The 24,870-nt window shown below is 46.7% G+C and overlaps 1 protein-coding gene and 2 pseudogenes across 3 annotated transcripts; 2 read left to right on the top strand and 1 right to left on the bottom strand.

Moving 5' to 3' along the window:
* Positions 1 to 3,618: 3,618 nt before the first annotated feature.
* Positions 3,619 to 5,497, top strand: LOC119231562 (transcription initiation factor TFIID subunit 6-like; annotated as a pseudogene).
* Positions 5,498 to 6,722: 1,225 nt separating this feature from the next.
* LOC119231561 (putative 60S ribosomal protein L39-like 5) lies at positions 6,723 to 7,479 on the bottom strand (annotated as a pseudogene).
* Positions 7,480 to 9,785: 2,306 nt separating this feature from the next.
* Positions 9,786 to 20,837, top strand: SNX11 (sorting nexin 11). Of its 3 annotated transcripts, none has more exons than XM_037493775.2 (8): positions 9,786 to 9,830; positions 12,218 to 12,277; positions 13,254 to 13,308; positions 13,758 to 13,844; positions 14,424 to 14,524; positions 15,694 to 15,789; positions 16,012 to 16,224; positions 16,903 to 20,837. In XM_037493775.2, the coding sequence occupies exons 3-8, from the start codon at positions 13,267 to 13,269 to the stop codon at positions 17,171 to 17,173; spliced, it is 810 nt and encodes a 269-aa protein (XP_037349672.1). In that variant the 5' UTR covers positions 9,786 to 9,830; positions 12,218 to 12,277; positions 13,254 to 13,266; the 3' UTR covers positions 17,174 to 20,837. The 3 variants fall into 3 exon arrangements, with proteins under 3 accessions (XP_037349672.1, XP_037349674.1, XP_037349673.1); XM_037493776.2 differs by lacking the exon at positions 9,786 to 9,830 and adding an exon at positions 10,024 to 10,081; XM_037493777.2 differs by lacking the exons at positions 9,786 to 9,830; positions 12,218 to 12,277 and adding an exon at positions 9,997 to 10,081.
* Positions 20,838 to 24,870: the final 4,033 nt, after the last annotated feature.

Genomic DNA, 24,870 nt, shown 5'->3' with positions numbered 1-24,870 from the left:
ACACTTCTATAGTTCACATGCTAGAACATTTAGAATTTTAACAGGTTCCTCACCCAGAGCTTTATGAAATCTGATAATGCCTATCAGAGATAGGGGTCTCCTCAAATCTGGAAAGCTCCTATTCCTCAATACTGAGATTGCTTCCCCTTCCAGACTCCCCGACACCCAAGCTAGGTTAGGTCCCCCATTAAGTATCAACAGGGCCTCCTGAACTTCCCCTGGTCAAAGGTTCAAAAATAGCTGAAGTTAAAACCATCTAAGTATTATCACTGTAATTAATTCCTTGTGCACACCCCAAAGAGAGTTTGCAAACCGGGAGCACTCAAAACAAAAGATGGAGTGGGGCTCATGAGTATATTATTAGAAAACAGTTTATATCGTGAGAAAGCGGTGACTTCATTCTTTACAGTGATTGATTATAATATTGGAACATTCTTTAATGAGAAAGAATTATTGAGCGATTGCCTTTTATAAACCTTGTGGATAGTTTAAGTTTTGCGTATAATTTCCAGAGGCAGGTTCTCCCTGGTGGTGCAGGGGCTAAAATCTCCACGCTATCAAGGTATCACCAGTCACCGCAGCATGAGTTTGATCCTGGGCCGGGAAACTGACCCACATGGTGCAGCAGGCCTCTCCTGTCTTGCTTGCTGTGCCCCTCAGCAGTATATTTCAGTCACTCTGCCTTGTTCTGCTCCCCACTCTGTCTCTGGTGAATCTTCTCTCTCACACACACACCCCCCACCTCTGGCCTACACCCCAATTCTTGTATGCATAAGTAAATAAAAATAAATCTTAAAAAAAATTTCCAGAGGCACAAACAAAATTGACCCAGGTTAACTTAGTCTCACAAAATAAGCTAAATTCACCTTTGTTTATATGACTAAACTTGGTTTTATCTGCTCAGGGAATTTCCAAGACTGGTATCCATTTGTTTTTTATTTTAATATCCCTTTTCACTGGCTAAGTGACTTTAGTGCTTAAGACCCTAAACTTTATGAGCACCCCTCACCCAGCTACCCAAAAGAAACACAGGCAAAAACCATACTTGTTTTTCTGAGACAAGTTTTCTAGTTTACCTGTTTTCAGCAAGATTGCTATACCCAAACCCATTTATATGGAAATTCAGTCTCTCATCATAACATCCATCCAGCTTTATTGTCATTAGTTAATCTGTCTCTTCTGGCCTCCCATAAGACAGAATCCTTTTCTGTATCACCCTCTAGTCCCGGTTCCCAGTACATCTTTTCTCCTACCTTGAGTATTTAAATATCCTCCTAGTCAGACTCCTGTAGTAGACTAAATATCCTCCTGTAGTAGACTAAAGTCTACTTAGTCTACTACACTCTAGCTCACTTATGTAGCAGTTTTGCTGTACAGCCAGGCACTGTACAGGATTCAAGAAAATTGCCATGTAAGAAACACAGGCCAACAACTCATCACAGTGTTTGCTTAAAGGGGCGAGTGAGCACAAAGGAGAGGACCATTCTTCCTGTGACATTTGGCTCAAATGTTCTGGAAGAGGCAAAAAAAAAAAAAAAAAAAAAAAAAAAACCAACCAACAAACCCCCACAAAAATAACTACTCCATTTCTCCCTCCTGAAGTGTCCTATTCTGTTTTTTTGTTTTTTATTTTTTATTTTTTGCACATTGATATTTATTGAGAAGAGTCTTTATTTTATTTTTTTAAAAGATTTATTTATTTATACAAGCACTGGGTACAGTCAGAAGTGCGGGAGGGTGAGAGAATTCACCAGAGCCAGAGCGGGGAACAGAACAGACAGACTGATGAAATACACTGTTGAGGGGAGCAGCGGGCATGGCAGGAGAGGTCTGTAGTGCCATGTGGGACCCTCGCCTGCGGCCAGGGATCCAACTGGCGCTGTAGAGGCTGCGGGCAGCTTCGCAGCCCAGCGCTCAACCGCTGCGCCACCAGGGGAGGCCCCTATTCTGTTTTTAGTAGCTTTAACGATGAGAAAATTCGTTGTAATGATGAATGCATTAGCAACTATTATTGAGTGCTTACTCCAGTGCTAGGAATTCCAATTCTTTGATTAATGTTATTTAATCTCGACAACAACACTGGAAAATGGGAATTACTACTTTCATTTTGCAGGAAAGGTTCAGAGGTGTGTAATTTGATGGCATTTAGCAAGAAAGTGGTGAGCTCATGATTTGAAGTTATTTTTGTCTAACTTCCAAATCACGTTCCTGCCTGAAAAACTGTTGCCATTTCCACTTCCTCAGATTGAGCTCAGTTCTGCTTCCCCATGTAAATACATCCACTTCCTCTACTTCTGACTTCTGTAGCGGCACACAGTTCTTGCCTGCAAACCAAATTCCTCTTTCATCGTATCCTTCTAGTATTGAAAGTCAGTCTTCATATTCCTTATGGTCTTGCCTTCCTAGACAAAATATCACCATTTTCTTAATCATCATAGGACAACAATTTCAGGTCTAGCAAATCTACTTTGCTAGTGATTCTGATTCTTATATATCTATTTCAAAGGAGAGGAGCCATGACTGCCTAGGTGCCCAACACATTCTTGAATAAAGGGAGTCAAAATTCATCTCCTCTTTTTAGGCTATAGAGTACTGGTTTATGCGAATCTGCAATCAACTCAAAGCTCTCAATAATCTATTCTGGCAGGGATGGATGTCAAACTCACAAACCTATAGTTTCTGCATTAATGATACCTTGACTGAAAGTCTTGGGGGATTAAGTGGGTTCAGGTCTCTTTTCTTCCATAAGAATGGAGGCATTATAAATTATGCAGGCCCTCAGAATGTTTGTTTTTTTTTTTACCCTAAGGGTGAGCAACTTGGTTATAAAAGTCTTGCTCAAGACAACATTTGAGGGCCTCCCCGGTGGCGCAGCGATTGAGCGCTGGGTTGCGAAGCTGCCCGCGGCCTCTGCGGCGCTGGTTCGATCCCCGGCTGCTCCCCGGCCACCGGAGGAGGGTCCCGCATGGCGCGCAGACCTCTCCTGCCGCCCGCTGCTCCCCTCAGCAGTGTACTTCGGTCCTTCTGCCTGCTCTGCTCCCTGCTCTGGCTCTGGTGAATTCTCTCACCCTCCCGTGCTTCTGACTGTACCCAGTGCATGTATAAACAAAACAAACAAACAAATAAATAAATAAAACATGCCTCTAAAAAAAAAAATTAAAAAAAAAAAGACAACATTTGAAGTGATATTGCTCATACCCAAGGAAGTGTGTCTGTCACATGAAGTTTCTTTCTTTCTTTTTTTTTTTTTTTGGTCACATGAAGTTTCTAAAATCACAAGGAACATGGAGAAAAAAGTGTGATATTGCAAAAAGAACAAGGACTGTGGAATCAGGAAAACTGAATTCAATTGTCTTTACTATTTGCCTGCTTTATAACTTGGACAAGCCTTTCTGAGCCTCAGCTTCCATGAAAATCTAAAGCAGATAATATTGGCCCATGTGAAGCCGAGCCCAGGTGAGCAGCACTTTGGCGGCAAATCACTCAAGATGCTTTGTTGGGAATAGATGCAGGGAGCAAAAGTAGAAGCAGGAAGATCTATCAGTAGCCTATTGGATGATTCCAAAAGGGACTAGAAGGATAAAGAGTCTCCACTTCTCTACGCTGGGGCATCATCCTTCTGGGCAGGGGAGGAGGGGCTGAAGAATGGCTGAGAAGCTGAAGCTCAGCAATATTGTTGTACCCCCCTAGGAGATGATGAAGGTGGTGCCTGAGTCTATGGGTATCACCCGGATTCTGGAGGACACCTGCCAGCTGCTGACAGGTGGGGTCAGCTACTGCATCAAGTAAATCTCACAGGATGCCATGAAGTTTTGCATGCAGGGAAGCAGCAGGAGCTCACCTGGAGTGACACTGACCATGTCGAAGTGAAGGAGTGTGGACTGTGGCTTCCATGCTCAGGAGTTCATCCCTTTCTGTTTTGCCTCTGGTAGGGCCTGGGAACTTTACTTTTAGGAGTAGGAGGTTGTTCTGAGCTATGTCATCAGTACCCCTCTGCCCCAGTACCCTTAGATGATGGACTCAAAGCTCCTTGGTTGAACTATGGAAAGCTGTGTGGCGGTTCCTCAAGTTGCTAAAAATGGAGCTTCCATATGACCCAGCAATTCCACTCCTAGGTATCTACCAAAGGACACAAAAATATTAATTCAAAAGGACACCTGCACCCCTATGTTTATAGCAGCACTATTTACTATAGGTAAGCTATGAAAACAACCCAAATGCTCAAAAATACGATGACTAGATCAAGAAGATGTGGTATATATTCACAATGGAATATTGCTCAGTAATCAAAAAAGATAAACTCATGCCATTCGCAGCAAAATGGATGGAGCTGGAAGGGATCATGCTCAGTGAAATAAGGCAGAAAGAAAAAGAAAAATATCAGATGGTTTCACTTATAGGAGGAATGTAGAGGATCCAAACAAGGGATCAGAGAAAAAAAGTTATTATAATAAAGTGAAAATCAAAATCAACAAGCAACCATAAACCAGAGACATTCTGCTGGTGGGGGGCAGGGAATCAAAACAAGGGTGGGAAGAGCACAGGGGACTATGGTGATGGTACAGGGTGAATTGGTGGTGGGAATTTCATGGGGAGTATAACTGAGATGAGAAAGAATACACTGTAAAAAATACGAGGAATGATGTAAAAATATACAAAGAAATTAAAAAAACTAAAAACAAAAAAACAAAAACAAAGCTCATTGGTTGAACATTGAAGGTGCCCATCAGTTATACCTGAGAACCCACCCCAACTCCCAAAGAGTGGCAGAAGGCTGAGGTCGCAGAACCCTGAAGTCTGCAAAACCAGGCCAGGAAGAAGAGGGACCCTTACAAGGCAAAGGTCAAGGAGCTGCTTCAGCCTGCACCAAAGGGAAAGAAAAGGCACCACTCCTGCTGGAGGGCCCCCCTTTGTGGCTGAAACCCTGAAGTATCTACAAGTTGTCTGTGGAGCAGCAGCTGTGCTACAGGGCGATCACCAAGGCCTGCATGAGGTTATGTGAGGTCAAGAGAGCAGAAGCTCTGCAGAACATGTGAGGGACCCCAAGCTCTATCAGACACTGCCAGAATGACTCAGCACTTTCATCTCCGAGGGGGCCTGTGTAAACGTGGTGGGGAGCACATCTGCCCCTCTCATCTATCTGATGCTAACAGTGAAGGGGTTGATGACTCTGTGCGTATCTAGAAAAGGGTGTGCAAGAGTTGATTCCAGCTCATGATTCTGCATCAGGAGCAGACAGTTGGTGCCTGCGGCCAGAAGTGGACAATCATGAGGCACTCAGAGTATGCAGCATATCTGCTGGCCCAGCTCTGCAAACATTTCAGCACAACTGCTGATAACATCCAGTCCCGGATCACCAACTCCTTCACCAGGAATGGGTGGATGAAGACTCCTGGTCTCTATTCATTATGATTCCATCTTTGTAGGGCTGGCAGAACTGGGGCACCATGAGCTCCAGACTGATCTACCATGGAGAGAGCAGGAGGGGGAGAGCTAGATGACCTGTACTGAGTAACACCACTGCATTAGAGCTGACCACGAGCACAGCTGCTCCTTGAAACACTGTGCCCATGTTCTGGCAAAGTTGGATGCTATCTGGTAGAATTTGGGTGCCTCCTTTGCTCCCACGTGGTCAAGGCTCATGCCCACACAGCTCTCTGCAGGCCCATCTGGTAAAGAGGACAACACTGGCTGTCAGACCCTGGATTACTGAAGGTCCCTGGATCCATGGTCTGGGTAAGCCACTGCTCCTCCTCCAGTGCCTCATCAACCCAACAGGCCCTGTCCACCTATGCTCCTGGTCTGGGTTCTACCACCACCACCACCTCCCCTGTCACTACCACCATCCTGAGGGGCAGCCCATTGTCAAGCTGGTCTCTCTAGCCATAACCACACCCTAGCATTGCTCCCTCCTGGCTAAAGAGTGGCCAGAAATGCAATGTGGTGTCTTCTCCAACTGGGGAGGGCAAGGGAGGCACCATCTCATCTCCTACCCTTTTCCAGACCCTCCCCAGTCCTCAACCCCTTCCCTTCTAGGGGGAATTGGGGGAAGCTGGGGATGGGATAGTCCCCCTCCAGCTCCAGGGACTCTAAAAGTTAATGGCTCCTAGTCCCTGAATCTAGCTTTCCTCAGCCTGAGGCTTATTACTGTCACATATCTGCCCATCTTTTCTCCTCAGATTCCATCTCCTCACACACACACACACACACACACACACACACACACACACACACAAACAACAGGCTGGGTAGAAGTAGTAAGCTACTTCCCCCACATTATTTTCTTTTTAGATATTGTACCCCCATTTCCTCAGAATGAAAGTTTGATTTGTTAAAAAAAAACACAACCCAAAACAAACCAGAAAAACCATGAAAATGCCATTTTTCAGCATTTCTGTGGGATTAGCAGTAATGTATGAAGAGAACAGCATACAGCTGACACTGAGTAATAGTTATTTTAGATGCTGTAGATGGGGAAGGGGGAGGTACAGAACTTTTATTTTTAATTTTTTTCTCCCACCCTCACTTCCTCCTCCCTGGAACTTTTAAAGTATTTTCTTCCACTCTGAAATTCTTTGTTTCATTTCCCCCCCAGTTAAAAAATTGTGGTAAAATACTGAAAGCATGAAATTTATCATCCTACCCATTTTTTCCCCAAAGAACTCAGAAGTTTATTACTGAGCTAATCTACTGGGTACAGAACCATACAAAGAGAAAAGCTGTCATAAAACAGTGGCATTTTCAGTGTGGCATGCTAAGGTGCTACTCACCTCAAAGCAGCATAAATATGTGTGCAGCTCCTTACAGCCACCCATTTTGGTTCTTTTCCAGTGTCTCCTCTTGTACTTATACCTGGTTTTATTACCAGTTTTCATCTGAATCCAAAAAATGGGGAACAGGACAATACAGCTGTCGTTTCTTGGCCAGGAATCACTTGATGCTGAAAGTCTTGTGAGGAGACATGGTGAGGAGCAGAAGGTGGAGCCAAGGTCATCTTACCCATTTTTATTTTTTTTTTTTTACTAGATTTATTTTTGCATAAGAGAACTGCAGTACAGGCCATAGATGTGGGGGTTGAGAGGATTCACCAGAGACAGAACAGGCAGATCTACTGAAATACACTGCTGAAGGGAGCAGCAGGAGAGACAGGAGAGGTCAGCTGGGTTAGGTCCCTGGCTGGGAATCTAACTTGTGCTGTAGTAGCTGCCAATAGCTTCATAGTGCTACGACTTAGCCCCTTGAGCCACCAGGGAGGTCCTTTACCCATTTTTAGATGCCCAGTTGAGTGGTATTACATACATCCATGATGTGGTGCAGCCAGCATCACCCTCCTCCCCAGAACTCTTTTCATCTTGCGAAACTGAAACTTTGTGCCCTGTTAAACTATTAATCACATCTCTCCTCTCTCTAGGGTCAGGCAGCCATCATTCTACTTCCTGCCTTTAATTTTGATTACTGTTTCATATAAGTGGAATTACATAGTATTTATCTTTTTGTAACTGCCTATTTTCATTTCACATAATGTTCTCATGGTTCATATGGACAAAGGTCAGAATTTCCTTTTTTTAGGACTAAAGAAACCCCATCTTATGTAAATATCTACTACATTCACCTGCTACTGGGTACTTGGGTTGCTTCCCCATTTTAGTTATTGTGCTTAATACTGCTGTGAGTCTTGGTACACAAATTTCTGCTCTCAATTCTTTTGGGTCTCTGATCAGAAGTGGAATTGCTAGATCATTGCTACTGAGTAATGCTACATGTGTAATTTTATTTTTAATTTTTTTTTTATGGAACTACCTTACTGTTTTCCAGGGGCCATAATTTTTCACATTCCCACTGAAGTGCGTAAGGGTTCGAGTTTCTCCCCATTACTACACTTTGGTTTTGGGTTATTTTTTTCTTTGATAACAGCCATCCTAATGGGATGTGAGATTCTTTGTTTCATTTTAAGTCATTCTGGAAGTTAAAGATTTATTCATTGGGGTTAATAAGCACTCTTTTAAAAGGCAAATATATGTAAATACTATCGATCTCTCTTATCTTCTTGGGTCAATACCAATTCCTGGTAGTAACTGCTCTTGTGTGTATTGACCTTTTCACTGATGGAACAAAAAAGAAAGAAAAAATACAAACCAACCAGTAGGAGAAACCCCTTTAGCATGAATCAAGGCTGCACCCTATACCTGAGTCAATGAATTCCTTACTGCCACAATTAATGCAATAAAGACAAAAGATTTAACCCATCCTTGACAAAGCAGTCCAAATAACAAATTTTAGGAGTTCTCTCTCTAGACTATATGTCTTTAATGTTATATGTAATGAAATTGGAGATGTGCATAAAGCACTTTTGCTGCTTACTGAAGTATATGGTTGGTTGGTTTATACATGTGATTTGAACTATATGCTTTCCCCACACAGAATACCATTTTTGTATGAATGAATAAGTGAAGGCTAAACCATGGTTATTCAAAGTTGGATATTTGAGCAACCTATGCCTGCTATCTCAAGGAAAATGACTTTAAAGTATTTTTTACCAATGATAAAATTTGAGCTTTTACACAAAAAGTATAACTCCTGGTGGCACAGGAGTTAAAGTGTCTGCTCTATCAAGCTATTGCCAGCCACTGAGGCAAGAGTTCGATCCCCAGCCTGGGAGCTGACTCACATGGTGCAGCAGACCTCTCCTGTCTCGCCCCCTGCTCCCCTCAGCAGTGTATTTCAGTAGATCTGTCTGTTCTGCTCCCCACTCTGTCTCTGGTGAACCCTCTCACATTCTCCCCACACTTCTGGTCTATACCCCAGTTCTTGGATGCATAAGTAAATCTTTTTAAAAAATGGAGGACAGACAGGCATAAGGAAGCTACACTAGCACACTGGTTGAGGCAAGGTCACTGTCATTTAGGAGATGGCTAGGCTCTACCAGGCAGATTACCTCAGTAGTGTTGACCAGATAATTCCTGGTTGACTGCCATAAGATTCCATTTCTGGGTGAGGCCCAAACTGTAAGTTTCCATTCATTGTTGTGGGTCTTAGCATAAGGGATGGATTTTGGCCTCTCCTGTTTTTAAAATAATTTAACAGTTTGCTATTTTACACAAGTTAATAAATGCCTTTGAATTTCTCAATTTTAATTTCTGATTCAGTGAATATCCCACATAAACAAAAGCTCCTGGGGTCCTTAAATAGTGTTTAAGAATATAAAAGGATCCCAAAAGTTTGAGAAAAGTTGCTTTTAGGTATGTGCAATAATCTCCACTTTTACAATGTGGAAACTGGGGCTTATAAAAGATTTCGGACAGTTTAAAGCCACACTATCAGTGCAGCGCGGTGTACCAAGGTCGCCGAAGTCTAGACTTGTATTAGTGACCATCATTTATGCCTTGATATTACCTTTTGCTAAAACAAATCTGTAAGCATTTTTCAACAACATAAAATCTTCATCACGTTCAACAGATTTTTCTTCCTTACGAGCTGCACGATCTTTCGTCTCCCTGAGTGAAGCCCGGCTTGCAGGACCGTCTCCGTTCGGTTTGCGCTCTGACGTCTGTGGTGTCACTAATCTGAGGTGGAGACCCTTGGATAATTCCGCAGACTGCGACCCACCCCGTTTAAATGGGACTCGGCGGGGCTCCGAGGCAGTGGGCGTTTTCTCCTAGCGTCCGCCCCCCTTCAAGACCGCGTTTGCAGAAGGACCTCAGCGGCCACACCTCTTCTCACCTGGGCGCCCGGAAAGCGTTCCCGGGCCTCCGATTGGCTGGCCTGTGGCCGATGGGCGGGACGCGGCCCTGGATTGGCCGTCAGAGCCCATTCACCCTCCAGTGTCCCAGGTGAGTTTTGGGGAATCCGGACTCCAGTCCCGGCCAGGGCCGCGGAGCCACGCCCCCGGGGAGCCGGACTCTCCACTTGGAACCCCGGCTTGCAGGGGCGGGGCGTCCTGGGCCCCCGGGACTGGAGTGTTGGGAGTCGTCTCCCATCGTGCACCGGGGCCCCGGCGCCTCACCCGGAAGGAGAAGCCCTGACTCTGGCTACATGGTGGGGCGCAGGCGGTGTCGCTGTGGGGCTTGGGTGCCGCTCTCAGGTGAGGGGGCGTGGACGGGGCGTCGGGGAGTGGGTGCTGCTTTCAGGTGAAGACCGGGGGTTAAGCGTCGGTAGTGGCGCTGAGAGTGGGGACCTCGCTTGACATCTTAGAGAAGAGGCTCTCACCTCCCGGGATGAAGGCAGGTGCCTGCCCGGAAACCCGGCTCTTAAGCATTTGTTTTTAAAGTATGAAGCATCTTTCCTTCCCACGCCCCAGACGTACTAGGCAAAGAAGGAGAACATCCTTGGGGCCCTTTTGCTCCTACTTGGTTCCGAGTGCAGGGTGAGTGCCCATAGGGAAAGAGTTTGGGGCATTTACCCGAACAACTAGGAGTAGGGGGAACGGCGAGTATTTTACGGGGAGACAGGAGATTCGTGTTAGGTCGTGGTCGCTTTTGTGACTTACCTTCCGAGTGGGAGGAGGAGCAGGTTACGGCTTAGCTGCCTGGCTGAGAACAAACAGCTTGGTCGTCTGTGGATACTTAGGAAGGATTGCCTTTTCACTTGCCATCTGCCATCTGATACCAAGGGCTCAAAGATGAGTAAGAAGGAATGGGAGTCTCAGCGATCAATATACTTTTATCAAGGGACTTATTTTTTTAACTTGTCTCTCGAAGTAGTTTAAAATGGAACAAACATACTCGGGTTAAAGCCTTGAATTATTGCCATGCATTATGATGACACTGGATAGTTTTACAAGGACTCTACTTTGTAAACAACAAGCAACTGGATTCCTCCTAGAGATATTGGTGGTCGCACAAATGGAGAAAGTGAAATTCAGATGTGATTGAAGGGTCCCTGGGGGAAATATATATATATATATATATATATATATATATATACACACACACATATATATATACACACACCATATATAATATATATTATATATATATATATACACCATGTATATATACATGGTACTGAGTTGCCTGAGTAGCTGAGAGGGTCACACACTAGCCCTATGGATGACACACAGATCCTCTCCCAGATCATAGAGCTAGAGCTTAAGCTAAGAACTTCCTTCTTCCTTACCAGATCAGAAAGTGAGCTTCAACTCCCCCTGAAGAGGGGCATTTGGGAGGGGGCTGATGGAGAACTTCCTAGAAATTATTACTCACTGTCGAGGTTTTTGAATTTGCTCTGAGGTTTTTGAATTTACTCTGGAGTTTAAGGAAAATTACAAGCAAAACTTTCATTGTGCCCTTTTAACTTAGATTCAGATTACAGCATCTTAGGGTTGTAGGATTTTTAAAAAGCCACTTTATAGCTATTTTTTCCCAAGTGGTATTAGCCCCAAAGGAAAAGAGAGGAACTTTCGGAGGTGGTGCAGAGGCCTAGAAAACTCCTTGAGCCCAAGAGAATGATGACCATTTCGTTTCTAAGTTGCCGTCCTGAATTGGGTAAACCTTTCAAGTCACAGGAGTTGTGTGAGCTCTACCGAGTGTGTGGATGACTGTGGTTTCCTTATCATTACACTTACTGTCCTCCTGTGAAAAGGCGGAATATTTAACTCTGAGCTTCTGTGCTGACAACTTTTAGCAAATGCCTCAAAGTAGAAGAGAATTTTATTTATTTGTTTTGGTAATTTGAGGAGGTTACTTGTACACAGCAAGTTAGCCTGCTCTTTTTGGTTACCATTCGACTGTTTACATCCAGGAAATTCTCCATGGGTTGTTAGGAAATTGGAATTTCCTCACTTTCAGCTCAGGACCCTTGTGTGATGGTGACTATATCAGATGAAAAATGAGATCGTCAGCAAATACCGTTGAAGATGGTATTGCAGTGATAAAGCCTTTGATTTGTTCGACAGTGTCACCCAACTTTGTCACGTGCCATGCAGCTTTGCCTCTGTGTGCAGTGTCTGTGTATGGAGAGACCTGCTGGAAAGAACTGCAAAAGCTGTTTGCTCTGCTAATTTTGTGGTGTAAATGAGTTCCCCTTCACTCTTGAAATGTTAGCCTGTGTTAGCAAAACATAAAATAGAAGGAAACTCATTACACACTCTTCTAATGGTGAGGCAGAACTAATAAGAGAATGTGTTTAAAATTAATTGTGGGACCGGAAAAATGAGTGGGTGTGTGAATGGGCATGGGGGGAGGAGAGGGAGCGCTCAGAGATAGTCTTATTTTCCCAGGAGCCAGCCCGGATCATTTGTTGGCAGTACATATTGGCTGAAGTCAGTTTTCATTTCAAGGTAAATTGGAAAGGGAAATTAAACCTTATTGTTCCGCTCTTAAGAGAGGAGAAGGGGGTGGAGGCGGCAGCCAGGGTGGATGCTGTTTGAGTGGTTCTAGGAGTAACAAGATTAGTGCTGTATTTTAACAGAAGGTGACATCATGGCCCCCTTTGGACTTGAGTAACCCTGTGCTGTAGCCTTCATGGTCCCCTTGTCGGAATGGGCGATGTCGCTGCACTTGTAAACTGCCACATTGGGGGAAATCAGGGGCTTAGGCTTTAATGAATCTTTACAAAGGAGCGAAAAACATCCTGAGTCGACCTGTGCGGCTGTCGGGTGCTTGGGCAGAGGCACAGACCGGATGGCATGTCAGAAAGGAAATGATTAGAACCACTGGCTTGGGTTCCAGAGAACCAGTTAGTAAGATAAGGTCACAACTGGGCCACCCACTCATGTGCTCCCCAGTGCTGCAACCTCTGTACCTCCGGGGAGGTGACTGGTTAGCCAGACAAAGGGAAGCTTAGGAGCATGATTTGCTGGGGTTGGAGGGGGGGCGGCTGGCTTGGTTGTTGCTGAACTGCCAGGAGGGGGCGATGTTAGATGCACTTGCAAAGCTGTGCTGCTTTTGTGCCCAAGAGACTGTGCTTTGCCTGCAGTCCTCAGGCAGAAAGGTTTTACGAGGCAACATGTCTGTCCTGGCTGCCATAGACAGATACTGGGCAAACCCCAACAGGCTTAGGGCACAGGTGGCCTCGTGTTAAGGATTCAGGCCACGGTCTGAGAACGGACGCAAATCCCCTAGGGCTTTTAGCTTGACACTGAGCGAATGTGGGGGGTTTTTCGCTTCCTCTTTAAGTTTTACACAAGAAAAAAATAGTTGCCTGGGTTTTCCCAGGGAGGCCAATTAAAATTTTTCAGGGTTTTGCATGGTAAAGAGAGTTATGACTGAAGCATACTAACCATGATTGTTTCTGTGCCCTCTGTCTCTCATTAGATGTTTTCTCCCAATGGGCTTTTGGTGTAGGATGTTGGAGAACCAAGAGCAGGAGGTAAGAGTGTGATCTCCAGGGAACAGGTGGGTAAAAATTGGAGAGGGGTTTGGGAGACGATGCAAATCATTGTTCAGTGGCATTCTCTTGATAGTAATCATCTCTGCATGATTCTGATAAGCTCAAAACAAAGCCAATAGAAGAAAACCACTAGTAAATGCGTTACTGGGGAATGAGATTCTATTTTGACTTTTTCCATTGTTGGAATGTACTAGAATTTAAGCTTCCCGAGGGCAAGGATTTTTGTCCCATGTTCATGTTCTACTAGTGCTTTAAAATAATACCTGGTGCATAGTGAGTGGCCAAAAAGTATTTGTTGAATTGAGTGAATGAATGAGTGAATGAACAGTGGTTCATGAATGGAAAAATCTGGCAACATGTGTATTGTTAAAGCTGTCTTACTACGTGACTGAGCTGAAGCTGAAGCAGCATTTTTTTCTTACCTCCAGGAGGTGATCACTGTGCGTGTTCAGGACCCCCGGGTGCAGAATGAGGGCTCCTGGAATTCTTACGTGGATTATAAGATATTCCTCCATGTAAGTGCTTCAGGCTTCTCTATTGGGGGCGACTCTGCAGGGCTGAGGGCCAGAGCTGAGGTGGAACCTGTTTGGATGTTTTTGACAAGTCTGCCATGGAAGAAAACGAGGGTGGGAAGAGAGCTCAGGATATGCCTGAGAGCTGCTTTCAGGCTGCCTGCTGGCACCTGGTTCCACTACCTCTGATCAGGACTGTGACCTGGTGACTTGGATCCTTGTTGAGAGTAATAGTGGGGTGTTCTTGTGGGCTTTCTTTTTTTTTTTTTTAAGATTTATTTATTTATGCATACAAGAACTGGGGTATAGGCCAGAGGTGCAGGGGGTGAGAGGATTCACCAGAGACAGAGTGGGGAACAGAACAGGCAGACTGACTGAAATACACTGCTGAGAGGAGCAGCGGGTGAGACAGAAGAGGTCTGCTGCGCCCTGTGGGTAGTTCCCTGGCTGGCTAGGGATCGAATTTGTGCTGTAGAGGCTGTGGATAGCTTCACAGCACTGTGCTTAACCCCTTGAGCCTCCAGGGAGGCCCTCTTGTGGTTTTTCTTCCACTAAACCCTTTTCATATACGTCTGCCTATAGACCAACAGCAAAGCCTTTACTGCCAAGACGTCCTGTGTACGCCGCCGCTACCGTGAGTTTGTGTGGTTGAGAAAGCAGCTACAGAGAAACGCTGGTTTGGTGTGAGTTTGCTCTTGCTTCCTTCTTGGGTCTGAGACTGGCTTTCCAGGTGCTTACTTGGGAACTGGAGTTTACAGTAAAGAAAACTGGGCAACATGCCAGGCACTAAGGCCATTGAGAAATGTTTTCTTAAATTATGTTGTCAAGAAAATGAAAAAAGCAAAGATTGAGTTCTTATTTCTAGTATTTTGACGTAACAAAGCCCTACAAATATCAAAGATATTTTTATATACCCATTAGTCTAGGACTAAACAAATACACTGCTAGCCATTTAAAGGTGGTTATGATGGCTGTCAGAAACTTTCAACACCTTAGACTTATTTGACAGGTGATTCCCCCCACTGCTCTTTTTTGTGCTGAGCCCCTTTTCCAGAGCCATACACGCCGAGAACCTAGGAACAGCAGTACTTTCCACTCCTTACCTGTGTGATACAAATAAGTCCTAGAAGTAGAGGTAGTTTAGAACAGTGATTCCACCACAGCTTGGTCACCAGACACTCCAGGGATAGTGCCTGTGGAGGAGCCTGCATCAGTCAGCATGTGGGGCTGGTGAGGCTGCTGTCATGGGAAAGGCTCTCATCAGACACTTGGTATTTCCTGACAGATTCTGCACCCTCTGGCCTGAGCTATTTTTTTCACACCCATGTGCTGTGCTCATAGGAAAGGGTGGGGAGGTTTAAAGAGTTTGTTAGATGACTTGCTGCAATTCAACTGCTTCTAGAAAATTCCAAGTATGTGACCTTCTGGGATTAGAATAGGTAGTCTATTTTACATGAGCCCAGCTTTTCCATGTCTCCACATCTAGGTTTCTTCCTTTTTAAAATAACAGTTGATGGAGTGGGTTTTGTAAATGATGTAGTACAGCAGCGTGGAGTTTGCAGTCATAGGCTTGGTTCCAGGACCAGCTCTGCTGCTTACTACTGTGAGACATTAAGAAATTTACTTAACTTCTCTATTTCCTTGCTACTAAAATGGAGACACTAATATCTTTCTCATAGGAGTTTTTGGAGGATTAACTGAAATAAGGTTTGTAAAACATCAGCAGTGTCTGGCACTCCCATCCCTCACCCCCACCCTAGCACTACCACTTCTTAAGACCTGTGCCTCAGGGGCTGAGATGACTGTCTTGGATATTGACACATCACATAACATTCATTATGTGACCCCACAGGCCTGTACCTGAGCTTCCTGGGAAGTCACCCTTTTTTGGCAGCTCAGATGAGTTCATTGAGAAGCGACGACAAGGTCTGCAGCACTTCCTTGAAAGGTGAGTGGACATGGCGGCTAGCACTGGCCACATGTGGACGGGGACGGGGGAAGGTGCTGGGCAGGGTGTCCCCTGGGAACATGTTGGCACATTTGTATAGATGCCTTTCTTGTACCCTGACGCCTCTGTGCCACTCAAACCAGAAGCCCTTCCAAGGATGGCGCTAGGGAGAGCGACTCGTCAGTCTGACCATCTGTGTTGTCCCACTTTTTCTTGCCCCAGAGTCCTGCAGAGTGTGGTCCTCCTGTCCGACAGCCAGTTGCACCTCTTTCTGCAAAGCCAGCTCTCGGTGCCTGAGATTGAAGCCTGTGTCCAGGGCCAAAGCCCCCTGACTGTTTCTGATGCCATTCTTCGCTATGCTATGTCAAACTGTGGCTGGGCCCAGGAGGAGCGCCAGGGCTCTTCTCACCTGGCCAAGGGAGACCAGCCTAAGAGGTAACCAAAGTGCTCTTCGGAGACACGAGGGGCTGGGATGACAGTGACCGGGTCAGCGTGTGGCCTGGTCTGATAGAGCAGGTTGCGTCAGAGCCTGGGGAGCCTTTTAGAAGCGCCCGGTGCTCCCTGTGCGTGGTTCTCTCCTCTGAGCACAAGGGTCCGTGTTCACCCGTCCCTGGGTAGCAGGGACTCTGATTAAAACCTGGGGAGAAAGAGAGAAGCCTTCCTTATTTGTATGTTCTGTTTCTTCTCCTTTTTAAAATAACTTTACTAAGATATAATTCACATACCATAAAATCACCCCTTAGTGTACATGTCAATAGTCTTTATAGTCCCCATGGTCGATTTTAGAACATTTTCATCACTCCAAAAGAAATCTCCCCATCTTCCCCCACCCCTGGCAGCCACTAGTCGACTTTCTGTCTAGGGATTTGCCTGGTGTGGCCATGTCACACGAGTGCAGCCTTTTGTGACCTTCTTTCACTCAACACGTTTTCAAGGCTCATCCGTGTTTGGGTGTGTTGATATTTCATTCCCTTTATGGCCACACGATGTTCTATTTGATGGCTCTGCCACCTCCCGTCTGCTCCATGTGTATATCCATCTATTTCAGTTTGAAATAGATGACACCCCTCTTTCCATTGATGCCCCTCTTTTCCCTTTCTCACTCTTTTCCAGTTGCTGCTTTCTTCCAAGATCGAGCAGGAGGAGCTCTTCACCACCTCCTGGGGAAGACAAGGGCCATTTTGAAGTGTGGGCTCCTGTTGTTGACTCTGAAGCTCCTTCCTTGGAGAGCCCTCCTCCCCCACCCCCCTCCTCACCATCATACTGTGATTTTGCAAGACCTGATGGGGAAACCTCGGTGTCTCAGCCTGTGGGGAGGGCTGCGGGAGGGGACCCTGCTGTGCCTTTGGACCCTGGTCAGTTAGAAGCAGTTTTGGAAAAGTGAGCTCTAGTCAGATCTCCTGTCTGTGCTCTGCGGTGGAGGAGAAGATGCAGGCGAGGAGACCTGCCGGGTGGGACTGGGCCCAGGGTGGGTGTGGGGAGTTGGGCTGCTTCGTGTCTTACAGTTGCCTCTGCTCAGATTCAGAGGGCGATCTGACAACTCCTTAAGCTTCCCCCACAGGAAGCAACACTGTGCCTGTGTTTGTAAGTTAAACATGAGGCCCAGGGGCTGCTGGTTTTGAACAGAATCCCATGTCTAACCTCCTGGACCCGAGTTTCTTTAAATGTTTGTTTATGGGCCCAGGGTCAGTGCCTCAGGTGACTGGTTTCGGGGACCTGTACAGGCAGATTCTAAGCCGCCATGTTGAATATTGTCCCTATAGAAATGCTTGCATAGTTGTACCCCCACTGGCTGTTTGGCTGCAGTTCCCAGTTCTGGCTGCAGCGCCCGGAGCACTTTGTTTCCAGGAGGCTGGCTTCTTGCCTACCTCCTCGCATGGACAGGGCCATGAATATTTATTCTCCCACTTCCTTGCTTTCCCCTCATTAGTGCGACTGAACAGAATGGTGCTGTGACTCCTGCTACTGGGGTGTCCTGCAAATCCCAAGACAGACCCTGTGTGGCCTGGGACCAGTGGGATAGCTCACAGGACACCCACAGAAGAATGAGTGTTGGTCACAGCTCGAGGCAAGGCAGCCCTCACGGGGCTTTGTTTTGGCGAAGGCTGTCCTGGCCTGTCACCGTCTCTTCTGGTCTGAAAGCAGAAAAGCAGAGACAGGCCTGTCTTTCCCGCAGGCTTAGCGTGGGCTCCTTTCTTTTCTGAAACCTTTTCTTCTCCCTTAGTCACAGTTTCCTGCCTCCAGGGCTTCAGCCACCACAGCATCCCTCTGCTGTGTGGTGGGGAGGAGGCCGTATGTCCTGTCCAGGGGGGCGCACAGCTTTGTTTCTGCCTGGAGAGAGGGCTCTGGGGATGGAGGCAGGAACAACACGCCCGCCTTCAGACAATGAGGCATTCTGCCCTCCTGCCGCCTGATTCCTCTCCGCGAGAGCGGGGCTGGTGGGAGATGAGCGCCCCGGGCGTTCCGCACGGCTCTGTGCTTAGGCGTGCATGCGTGCGGCTCTCCTTGCCCACTCCTCCCTCTGGCCAGGGCACCCTGTCTGTGGGCTCTTTCCCTCCCAGTCTGTGCTGTGGGACTGTCATGGCATTTAGTTCAGAGTTGAGGGGCTTTGGCCTGAAATAAAATTCAAGTATTTAAGACTGTTGTTGCAATTTGTGTCTAACAAGCTGTAGCCGAGGAGGAGGGAGTGAGGGCTGGCAGTAGTTACTTTCATAAATCATGAATTTATCAGCGTGGAAATAATGGTTCAGAACGGCACTGCAGCTCTCCTGCATTGTGTGTGGTGCAGGTTCACCACTGGAGGAAGGTCTGTCTTCCAAAGAGCCGGATCCAGCTCTTCTCACAGTTACAGGCATGAACCTTGTTAGGTATAATTTACCTGATGTTGCTTCCCTCTTCGCAGCCTGTCTGAGGTGCCAGGTGCTGAAAGAGAAATAAAGTTTGTCAACAAGCAGATGCAAAGCCCTGGCTGGGACTCATCCCTCTTCCCTGCCCATCTCCCCTGGGTCTCTCCTTTATATGATGCAGCAGAGCAAGGCGAGGATAGAAAACCTACAGAGGCAGGCAAATCCAAAATGTCAGAAGAAGTTCATTTAAAAGGGGAAAAAAACTCCACACACAACCCTCACAAAAACCCGACAGATGCTAAGCTAATGGCATCCGCTCTGCCGATTGGTGGGGATGGTTCATGAATATTAATGAGTCCAATGCTCCAAATGGTGCAGCTGTGAACCCAGCTGTGCCTGAAGCTCTCTGATCTCGAAACTTCCAGACAGGAGCCGGAGGTGGTCTGTGTCAATTCCCTACTCAGCCAAAAAACAGCAAGCTGGGTTGGCCTTCTTCTGTTCACTCCTTTTCTTCCCGGAGTTGGTGCTCAGCAGCTAGTTCTGCCAGCGGGATAGGCTGCTGGGACAGCAGGAACCACTCAAAGACAGGGATGTGATTTTTCTGACTCCCGACTTTTTTAATGATCCATTAACAGTGGCGCATAGAACAGTACCTCGGTTACTCCAAGGCCAGGGCCCATCCCCTCACTGACTCGCATAGACCACGGGAGAGGAAGGAAGGGCTTTCCTAGTAATACAGGCCTGAACTTACCAGAGAAACATCACAGGTGGATTTTCCTCTCCATGCAGGCGGTGCCATTTGCCTCTCACATTTTGCTCTGTCCCTGTGTGTAGCGACGGTGGTCAACAGGTGACCCGTATCCTGGAGAGCTAATCGTTTTTGCAGAATGAAAGTATTTTTCGGTTACAATGTGGGTTCCAGGTAGGTTGTGTGCCTGATTTAGTGACCTCTGGCAGCCGCCTCCAGGGCCCAAATCTAGCCACCCCATGTGAATCAGGATAAGTGTCTCCAAGATCTGAGTTTGGTTCTGTTTGGTGGAAGGAAGTGAGTGTGTGTGTGTGTGTGTGTGTGTGTGTGTGTATGGAGGGAGGAGCTGGGTTTTCTCGTACAAAAATATTTCAGATGCATCCCTTTACTTGACCTTAGTGCCCAGGGAGGACAGTAGGGCAAGTGTTATGCTCATTTTCTACCTGAGGATGGCTTTTTAAAAGCGTGTTTTTATGTAGTAAAGTTTATTCAGGTGAGAGGTGCTTTCCAAGCTCTTTAAGGCAGGTCTCTTTTCCTCCCAAAAGCTAAAATAAATTCAATCCTGTTTAAGGGGAAAAAATTCCTTTGCAGGGCTTTACAGAGTTTCTCTAGAAACCAGCCCTCAGTTTTGTGACTAAGGCCTTAACTCCCTACCAAGTTCTAGGCACCTCGTACCCTCTGGAGCTTTACTTGGGATGCAAGCATGACTTTAATAATCCGATTCGACCTTGGGTTAGTTCTGTGTTAATGAATTTGCTTGTGTCCCTCAGCTCTTGCTGAATATTCTTAACTCCTAGGGGTGGGGAGGACAGTGGGCCTGATGATGTGAAGTGGGGTTGGAGGTAGAAATGGAAACAGGCCAGCTCCTGCCTGCCTCATGGAGGCCACGGGAGCATTCAGTCAGGGCTGGAGTGGCATCTGCGGATTTATACGTGAGCAGCCAGCTGAGACGCTGCTGAAGCCAAGCAGATAACCACTGCAGCGTGAGATAGCGACTTCTGAGTCAAGCCTGAGCACTGATCCTAAGCCCCTTCCTGGCGGCCTCTGCCAGTAGGGACTCAGCTCTGTAGAGGCCAAGGTGCTCTGCTCAATGTGACCTTTCTCTGAACTGTGGATGAGCACCCCTCTTCCGAACACTATGCCTTCTTCCCTGAGGGCTTCCTTACCTCACTTTGGAAGTCCCCTTAACCACCTCTTATCTCTCACCTACTCCTTGCCTCAACTCTTCTAAGGAACTGTTTTAGGCACTGCTACAAAAATAAGCTATCTGCAGCCACCGCAGCATGAATTCTATCCCCGGTCAGGGAGCAACACACATGGCGCAGCAGACCTCTCTTGACTTGCCCGCTGCTCCCCTCAGCAGTGTATTTCAGTCAATCTGCCTGTTCTGTTCCCCACTCTGTCTCCGATGGATCCTCCCACCCCCACATCTCTGGCCTGTACCCCAGTTCTTGTATGCATAAATAAATAAATCTTTAAAAAAAAAAAACCACAAAAATACAAGCATGCATTTGGTTTACCAAGAAGGCGGCAGAAGCGTCGCAGCTTACTAGAGAAATAACTTCTTGGAAGTATTACCAGCTTCAAGGTGGCTGGACTTGGAGCTGGAAAGCTGGAACCTCAAATTTCAAGATGTAGTAAACATGGACGATTTACACTCAAAGGCAGAAGGAGAGCCACACATTTTGGGGCACACTGTACCCTGTTCAAGGAGACCTGGTCCACTCCCATAAGCAAAGGAGGAGAAAGACAGGGGTACTTACCAAGCAACGAGAGGAGCATGAATAGCAAGTGGGGAGAGATGGTAAAACTAGAGTAGGAGAACTAAGAGACCACTTGAAAGTCTTTAAGGTGTTTTTCCCTTGGAAGGACAGAAGCACAAGATGCTCTGGCATCTTTGGATTGCGGGAAGTCACTAGCCAAAATTTCTTCTCTGTGGCTCTCAAGCCCCTCCTTCCTGTCCTTTGGGCCAGTGCTTCACCTTCACCCCACCCATTTTGGAGGGGCTGGCTAATTTGGGTGCTTCCGTAAGTGCTGTAGCCAGGAGGGTGTCTTCTCCTGGTGGTAATGCTGGTGTGGGAAGCCAGGCCCACCAGCAGCTTGACCCAAATCCCTCCAGCAGAAGGCCCAGAAAAGTGGGAGCCCGAGGCGGTTTGTTGGAGGCAACACAACCTGCCTGCGCTAAGCTACGAGACTTAGATATATTCTACCAATTAGGGCACATCTGTTCGAAATGCTGAAAGGCGGGCACTGTCTCTTTAAGAGCCATCCCACTCCTCCTTGAGTGATGAGGGCTGGGAGCACAAGGGAGTCAGATGCTGATTAAACAGTCCTACTGCCGAGCTCTGTTAGAAAATTACTGTAATTATGATCTAGTCCCAGCAGAGGGATGAGTTCCAATCCTGCTAATAACCCTTCCAGGTGCCTCAGATTCAGGCCCCTGGGACACAGCATCGACAGGGCTTTGGCACCAGGGCTGCGATGGCCCGCCCGTCTGGCCTGTGCGGGCACAGACAATGGAAGCACCGGACCCCTCCTCCTGTCTTGGCCTCCCGAGAAAGCAGTGGGATTTGTTTTGTTTTGTTTGCTTCTCGATGGACCCCCAAGGGTTGGGAGTCATTTTGCATAAGAAAACTTTCTCCCTGAACTAAAATGAAGAACCTCATAGCGGGGAGAAGGCAATCTGTCCTGACTTACCCCACTGCTGGCTGGGTACCGAATCAGCACAGCACCAGCCCAGCAGGTGCAAGGCGGAAGGGCCAGAGCAGCCCCCCAGCACCCCGCTAACCTATGTCTTCTGCATCGTGTTTCTACCGACTTGTATTTCTTGCTGTGAAGTAGTCCACAGCACTTCACTTGGTCCTGATCAAGAGTTTCAGGGCGCCCTTTTAGATTTCTGCTGCAGAAAAGGGAAATACAACAAGTAACTCTAGAGCTTTAACATGAGATTCACAGTAATGCAGCTCTGTAAGTTGGCAAGTATGGGCTTATTTATGTAAGCATTTTTATAGCATAAATCTGCAGCAGTGCAAGTGGGCAAGATGCTTGTGGAGCACAGGGGCTGGCTTGATGGTTCTTAAACCCTGAGGAATTCACGGCACTTATGTTCCATGTCTTCCCAACCTGGCCATAAGCTGCTTCTTATCACAACCCAGTGGTTAAAGCATAAATGTCCAGAAGGCCTGGGCAGTTTCTTGGGGCTTGCTCCTAAGCACACCAAATGCCTTGTATCCATGGTTCTCAACCAGGGATGATTTTGAACTCAGGACACTTGGCAATGTCTGGAGACATTTTTGATTGTCAGAACTTGTAAGAGGGCAGTACTACTGGCATTTAGTGGGTACAGGCCAGGGATGCTGCTGAATACCCCAAAAGTATAATGTGATCTGGCTTCCAATGTCAGTAGACCTGAGGTTGAGAAACCCTGCTATACTAATAGAACAACCTCTGAGTTCTGCCCCCCAAGCTTTTGTGCACTGCCTGGAGATGTTGAAGAAATGATCTCAGATCTCTAGAGGCCAGGCCCTTTCCCAGTCATGCACCATGTCAGTGACAGGCCTGGCAGGGTCCCTCCTGGTGGCAGGCATCCAGTGAAAGTAGGTGGTAGTGCCTGTGCCACCTTGGTCATTCAAGGCAGAGAGATGCCAGAGTGTCTGACGGTGGGAGAGAGGAAAGTGTTCGTAGTCTGTTTTCTGTTCTGTTCTGGGATGTGGGGATGAAAGGCGGCCAGCTGTTCACCATCAGGTTAAGAGCGTCTACAGTGGAACCAGATGCCCTCTTTGAGGACCAGCACTAGAAGCTCTTGGAACTCACTCCCATCCCAGGAGGCAGGAAGAGGCCTACTCTTGCTCAGTGCCACAAAAATGCTTTCCTGGGTGGCACTATGCCAGGTGGAGGGGTGGCAGGCTCTGATGGGGCCCCCGTGAGGGAGCTGAACACACACAGCTGCTGACAGGCAGCCAGCCCCATGGACAGCTTGACGCCAGGCTTCTCAGAACAGCCTGGGCCTCAGGAAAGGAAAACGTGGTTGGCAGGCTTTGCCTAGGCACAGGTCTGCAGGGGAGAGGACTTCATTAGAAGGGACATTGCCAAGTGTCAGATCAGGAGAGCCAGGTAATCTCTCTCTTACTGTCCATTCCCCTGGTGGCTGGGCAATCCACTTTGCCTTGTTTTTATGGTGACCACTCATCCTGATTCACACTTGTGGTCTTAGCATCATTATTAATAACTCCCCTCCTCCGTCTCAAAGGTGTCTTCAGTTAGAAACTAACTCATATGGCCACCCTGTTAATGGTGCTTCATTTTCCTCTAACATAGTATTTTTTTGGCGGGAGTATTTATAAAAGATTTTTGTAGAAAATGCTTAACATCTTAAAACGAATCAACTGAAATCAACCCCAAAGAATTGTCATCAAATCACATTAACAAGAACCCCGGCATGTTTTCTGAACTGTTAGTTTTCGGTAGGGAAATAGAATAATTCAGATCCCTTGAAAAAGAAAAATCTCCTTTTGGTTGTCAATTTAAAATTCCCTACCCAATCTCTGTAAATTCTAGTGGGAAATGAAATTGCTGGGCAGGAGAGATGGGGAGGAGCAAGGGACTATGGTAATCCACAAACTAGAAAATTAGCTTGAGTCACTGGACTGTGTAGCAGGGATAATCCTCTGTGTAGATGGCTGCTTTTTCTAAAGTCAGCTCCACAGATTTTGCTGGTGCTCTGGGAATTAACAAATCAGCACCACTCAAGATTTATCCTTCCAGAGCTGCTCTTGGTGGGGAGCCCTAGGAGGAGAGCTGCTTTGGCTAAAGATTAAAGCACCTCTGTTCCTGGCATCTGCCAGGTTTAAGATGCAAAAAACCGAAAAGGACTTTTAAATTAATTCATTTTTCTTGTTTTCTCAACCCCATCTTTCTCAGACTATTTTTTAGGGCACTGGTATCCGAATCCCAGTCCCCCTCTGGGATCCCCTCCTTAAGTCACTGAGGTTGGTTTGGACAGTCAGAAGCACGCCCTTGCTCTTTGCATCGACACCACTGCTCTATGGTGACACAAGTAACTGGTATGAAGTGTGGATTTTGAAGATGTGTCACTGGCTGTGTCTGACCAGTGGAATGCCAGTGGTTCGATAAGCAAAGTGGCTGATGGAAGATTTCAAGTCTTTCATTTCCTTTCCACAGCAGATTTTCTGTGACTTTTGTCCAGGTTACCACTTTCAGAGCCTCTGTTTTGCCCCTCACAAGACTAACTGGTAATAAAGGAGGTGCAACTGAGCAAGCCAAAGTGTTAAAAAAGAAGCCAATAACTTGAAATCCAGTATGTCACTTACCTCTCACATGCGGATCAAGTGTCTGTTTCAAGCAGAAGGGAGCAGATCTCAGCCTCACCTTTTTACATCTCATTTTAACTGGAATCAAACTGGGTTTAGGGATGAGACTTCATAGGCTCTCTCTTCTCTTTCCCATCTTTTATTCACTAGAGGGAAA

The sequence above is a fragment of the Talpa occidentalis genome, unplaced genomic scaffold (genome assembly GCF_014898055.3).
Source record: "Talpa occidentalis isolate TD23 unplaced genomic scaffold, MPIMG_talOcc4v2.1 talOcc4.7, whole genome shotgun sequence".
In the NCBI taxonomy this organism is placed as follows: Eukaryota; Metazoa; Chordata; class Mammalia; order Eulipotyphla; family Talpidae; genus Talpa; species Talpa occidentalis.
This window is presented reverse-complemented; position numbering and strand designations above follow the sequence as displayed.

Bases quoted from the DNA above. Each gene is read 5' to 3' on its own strand.
- SNX11 (XM_037493775.2), top strand. From the start codon at position 13,267: ATGGGCTTTTGGTGTAGGATGTTGGAGAACCAAGAGCAGGAG. The intron at 13,309-13,757 runs GTAAGAGTGTGA...TCTTACCTCCAG, and splicing joins TGGAGAACCAAGAGCAGGAG to GAGGTGATCACTGTGCGTGT. The intron at 13,845-14,423 runs GTAAGTGCTTCA...GTCTGCCTATAG, and splicing joins ATTATAAGATATTCCTCCAT to ACCAACAGCAAAGCCTTTAC.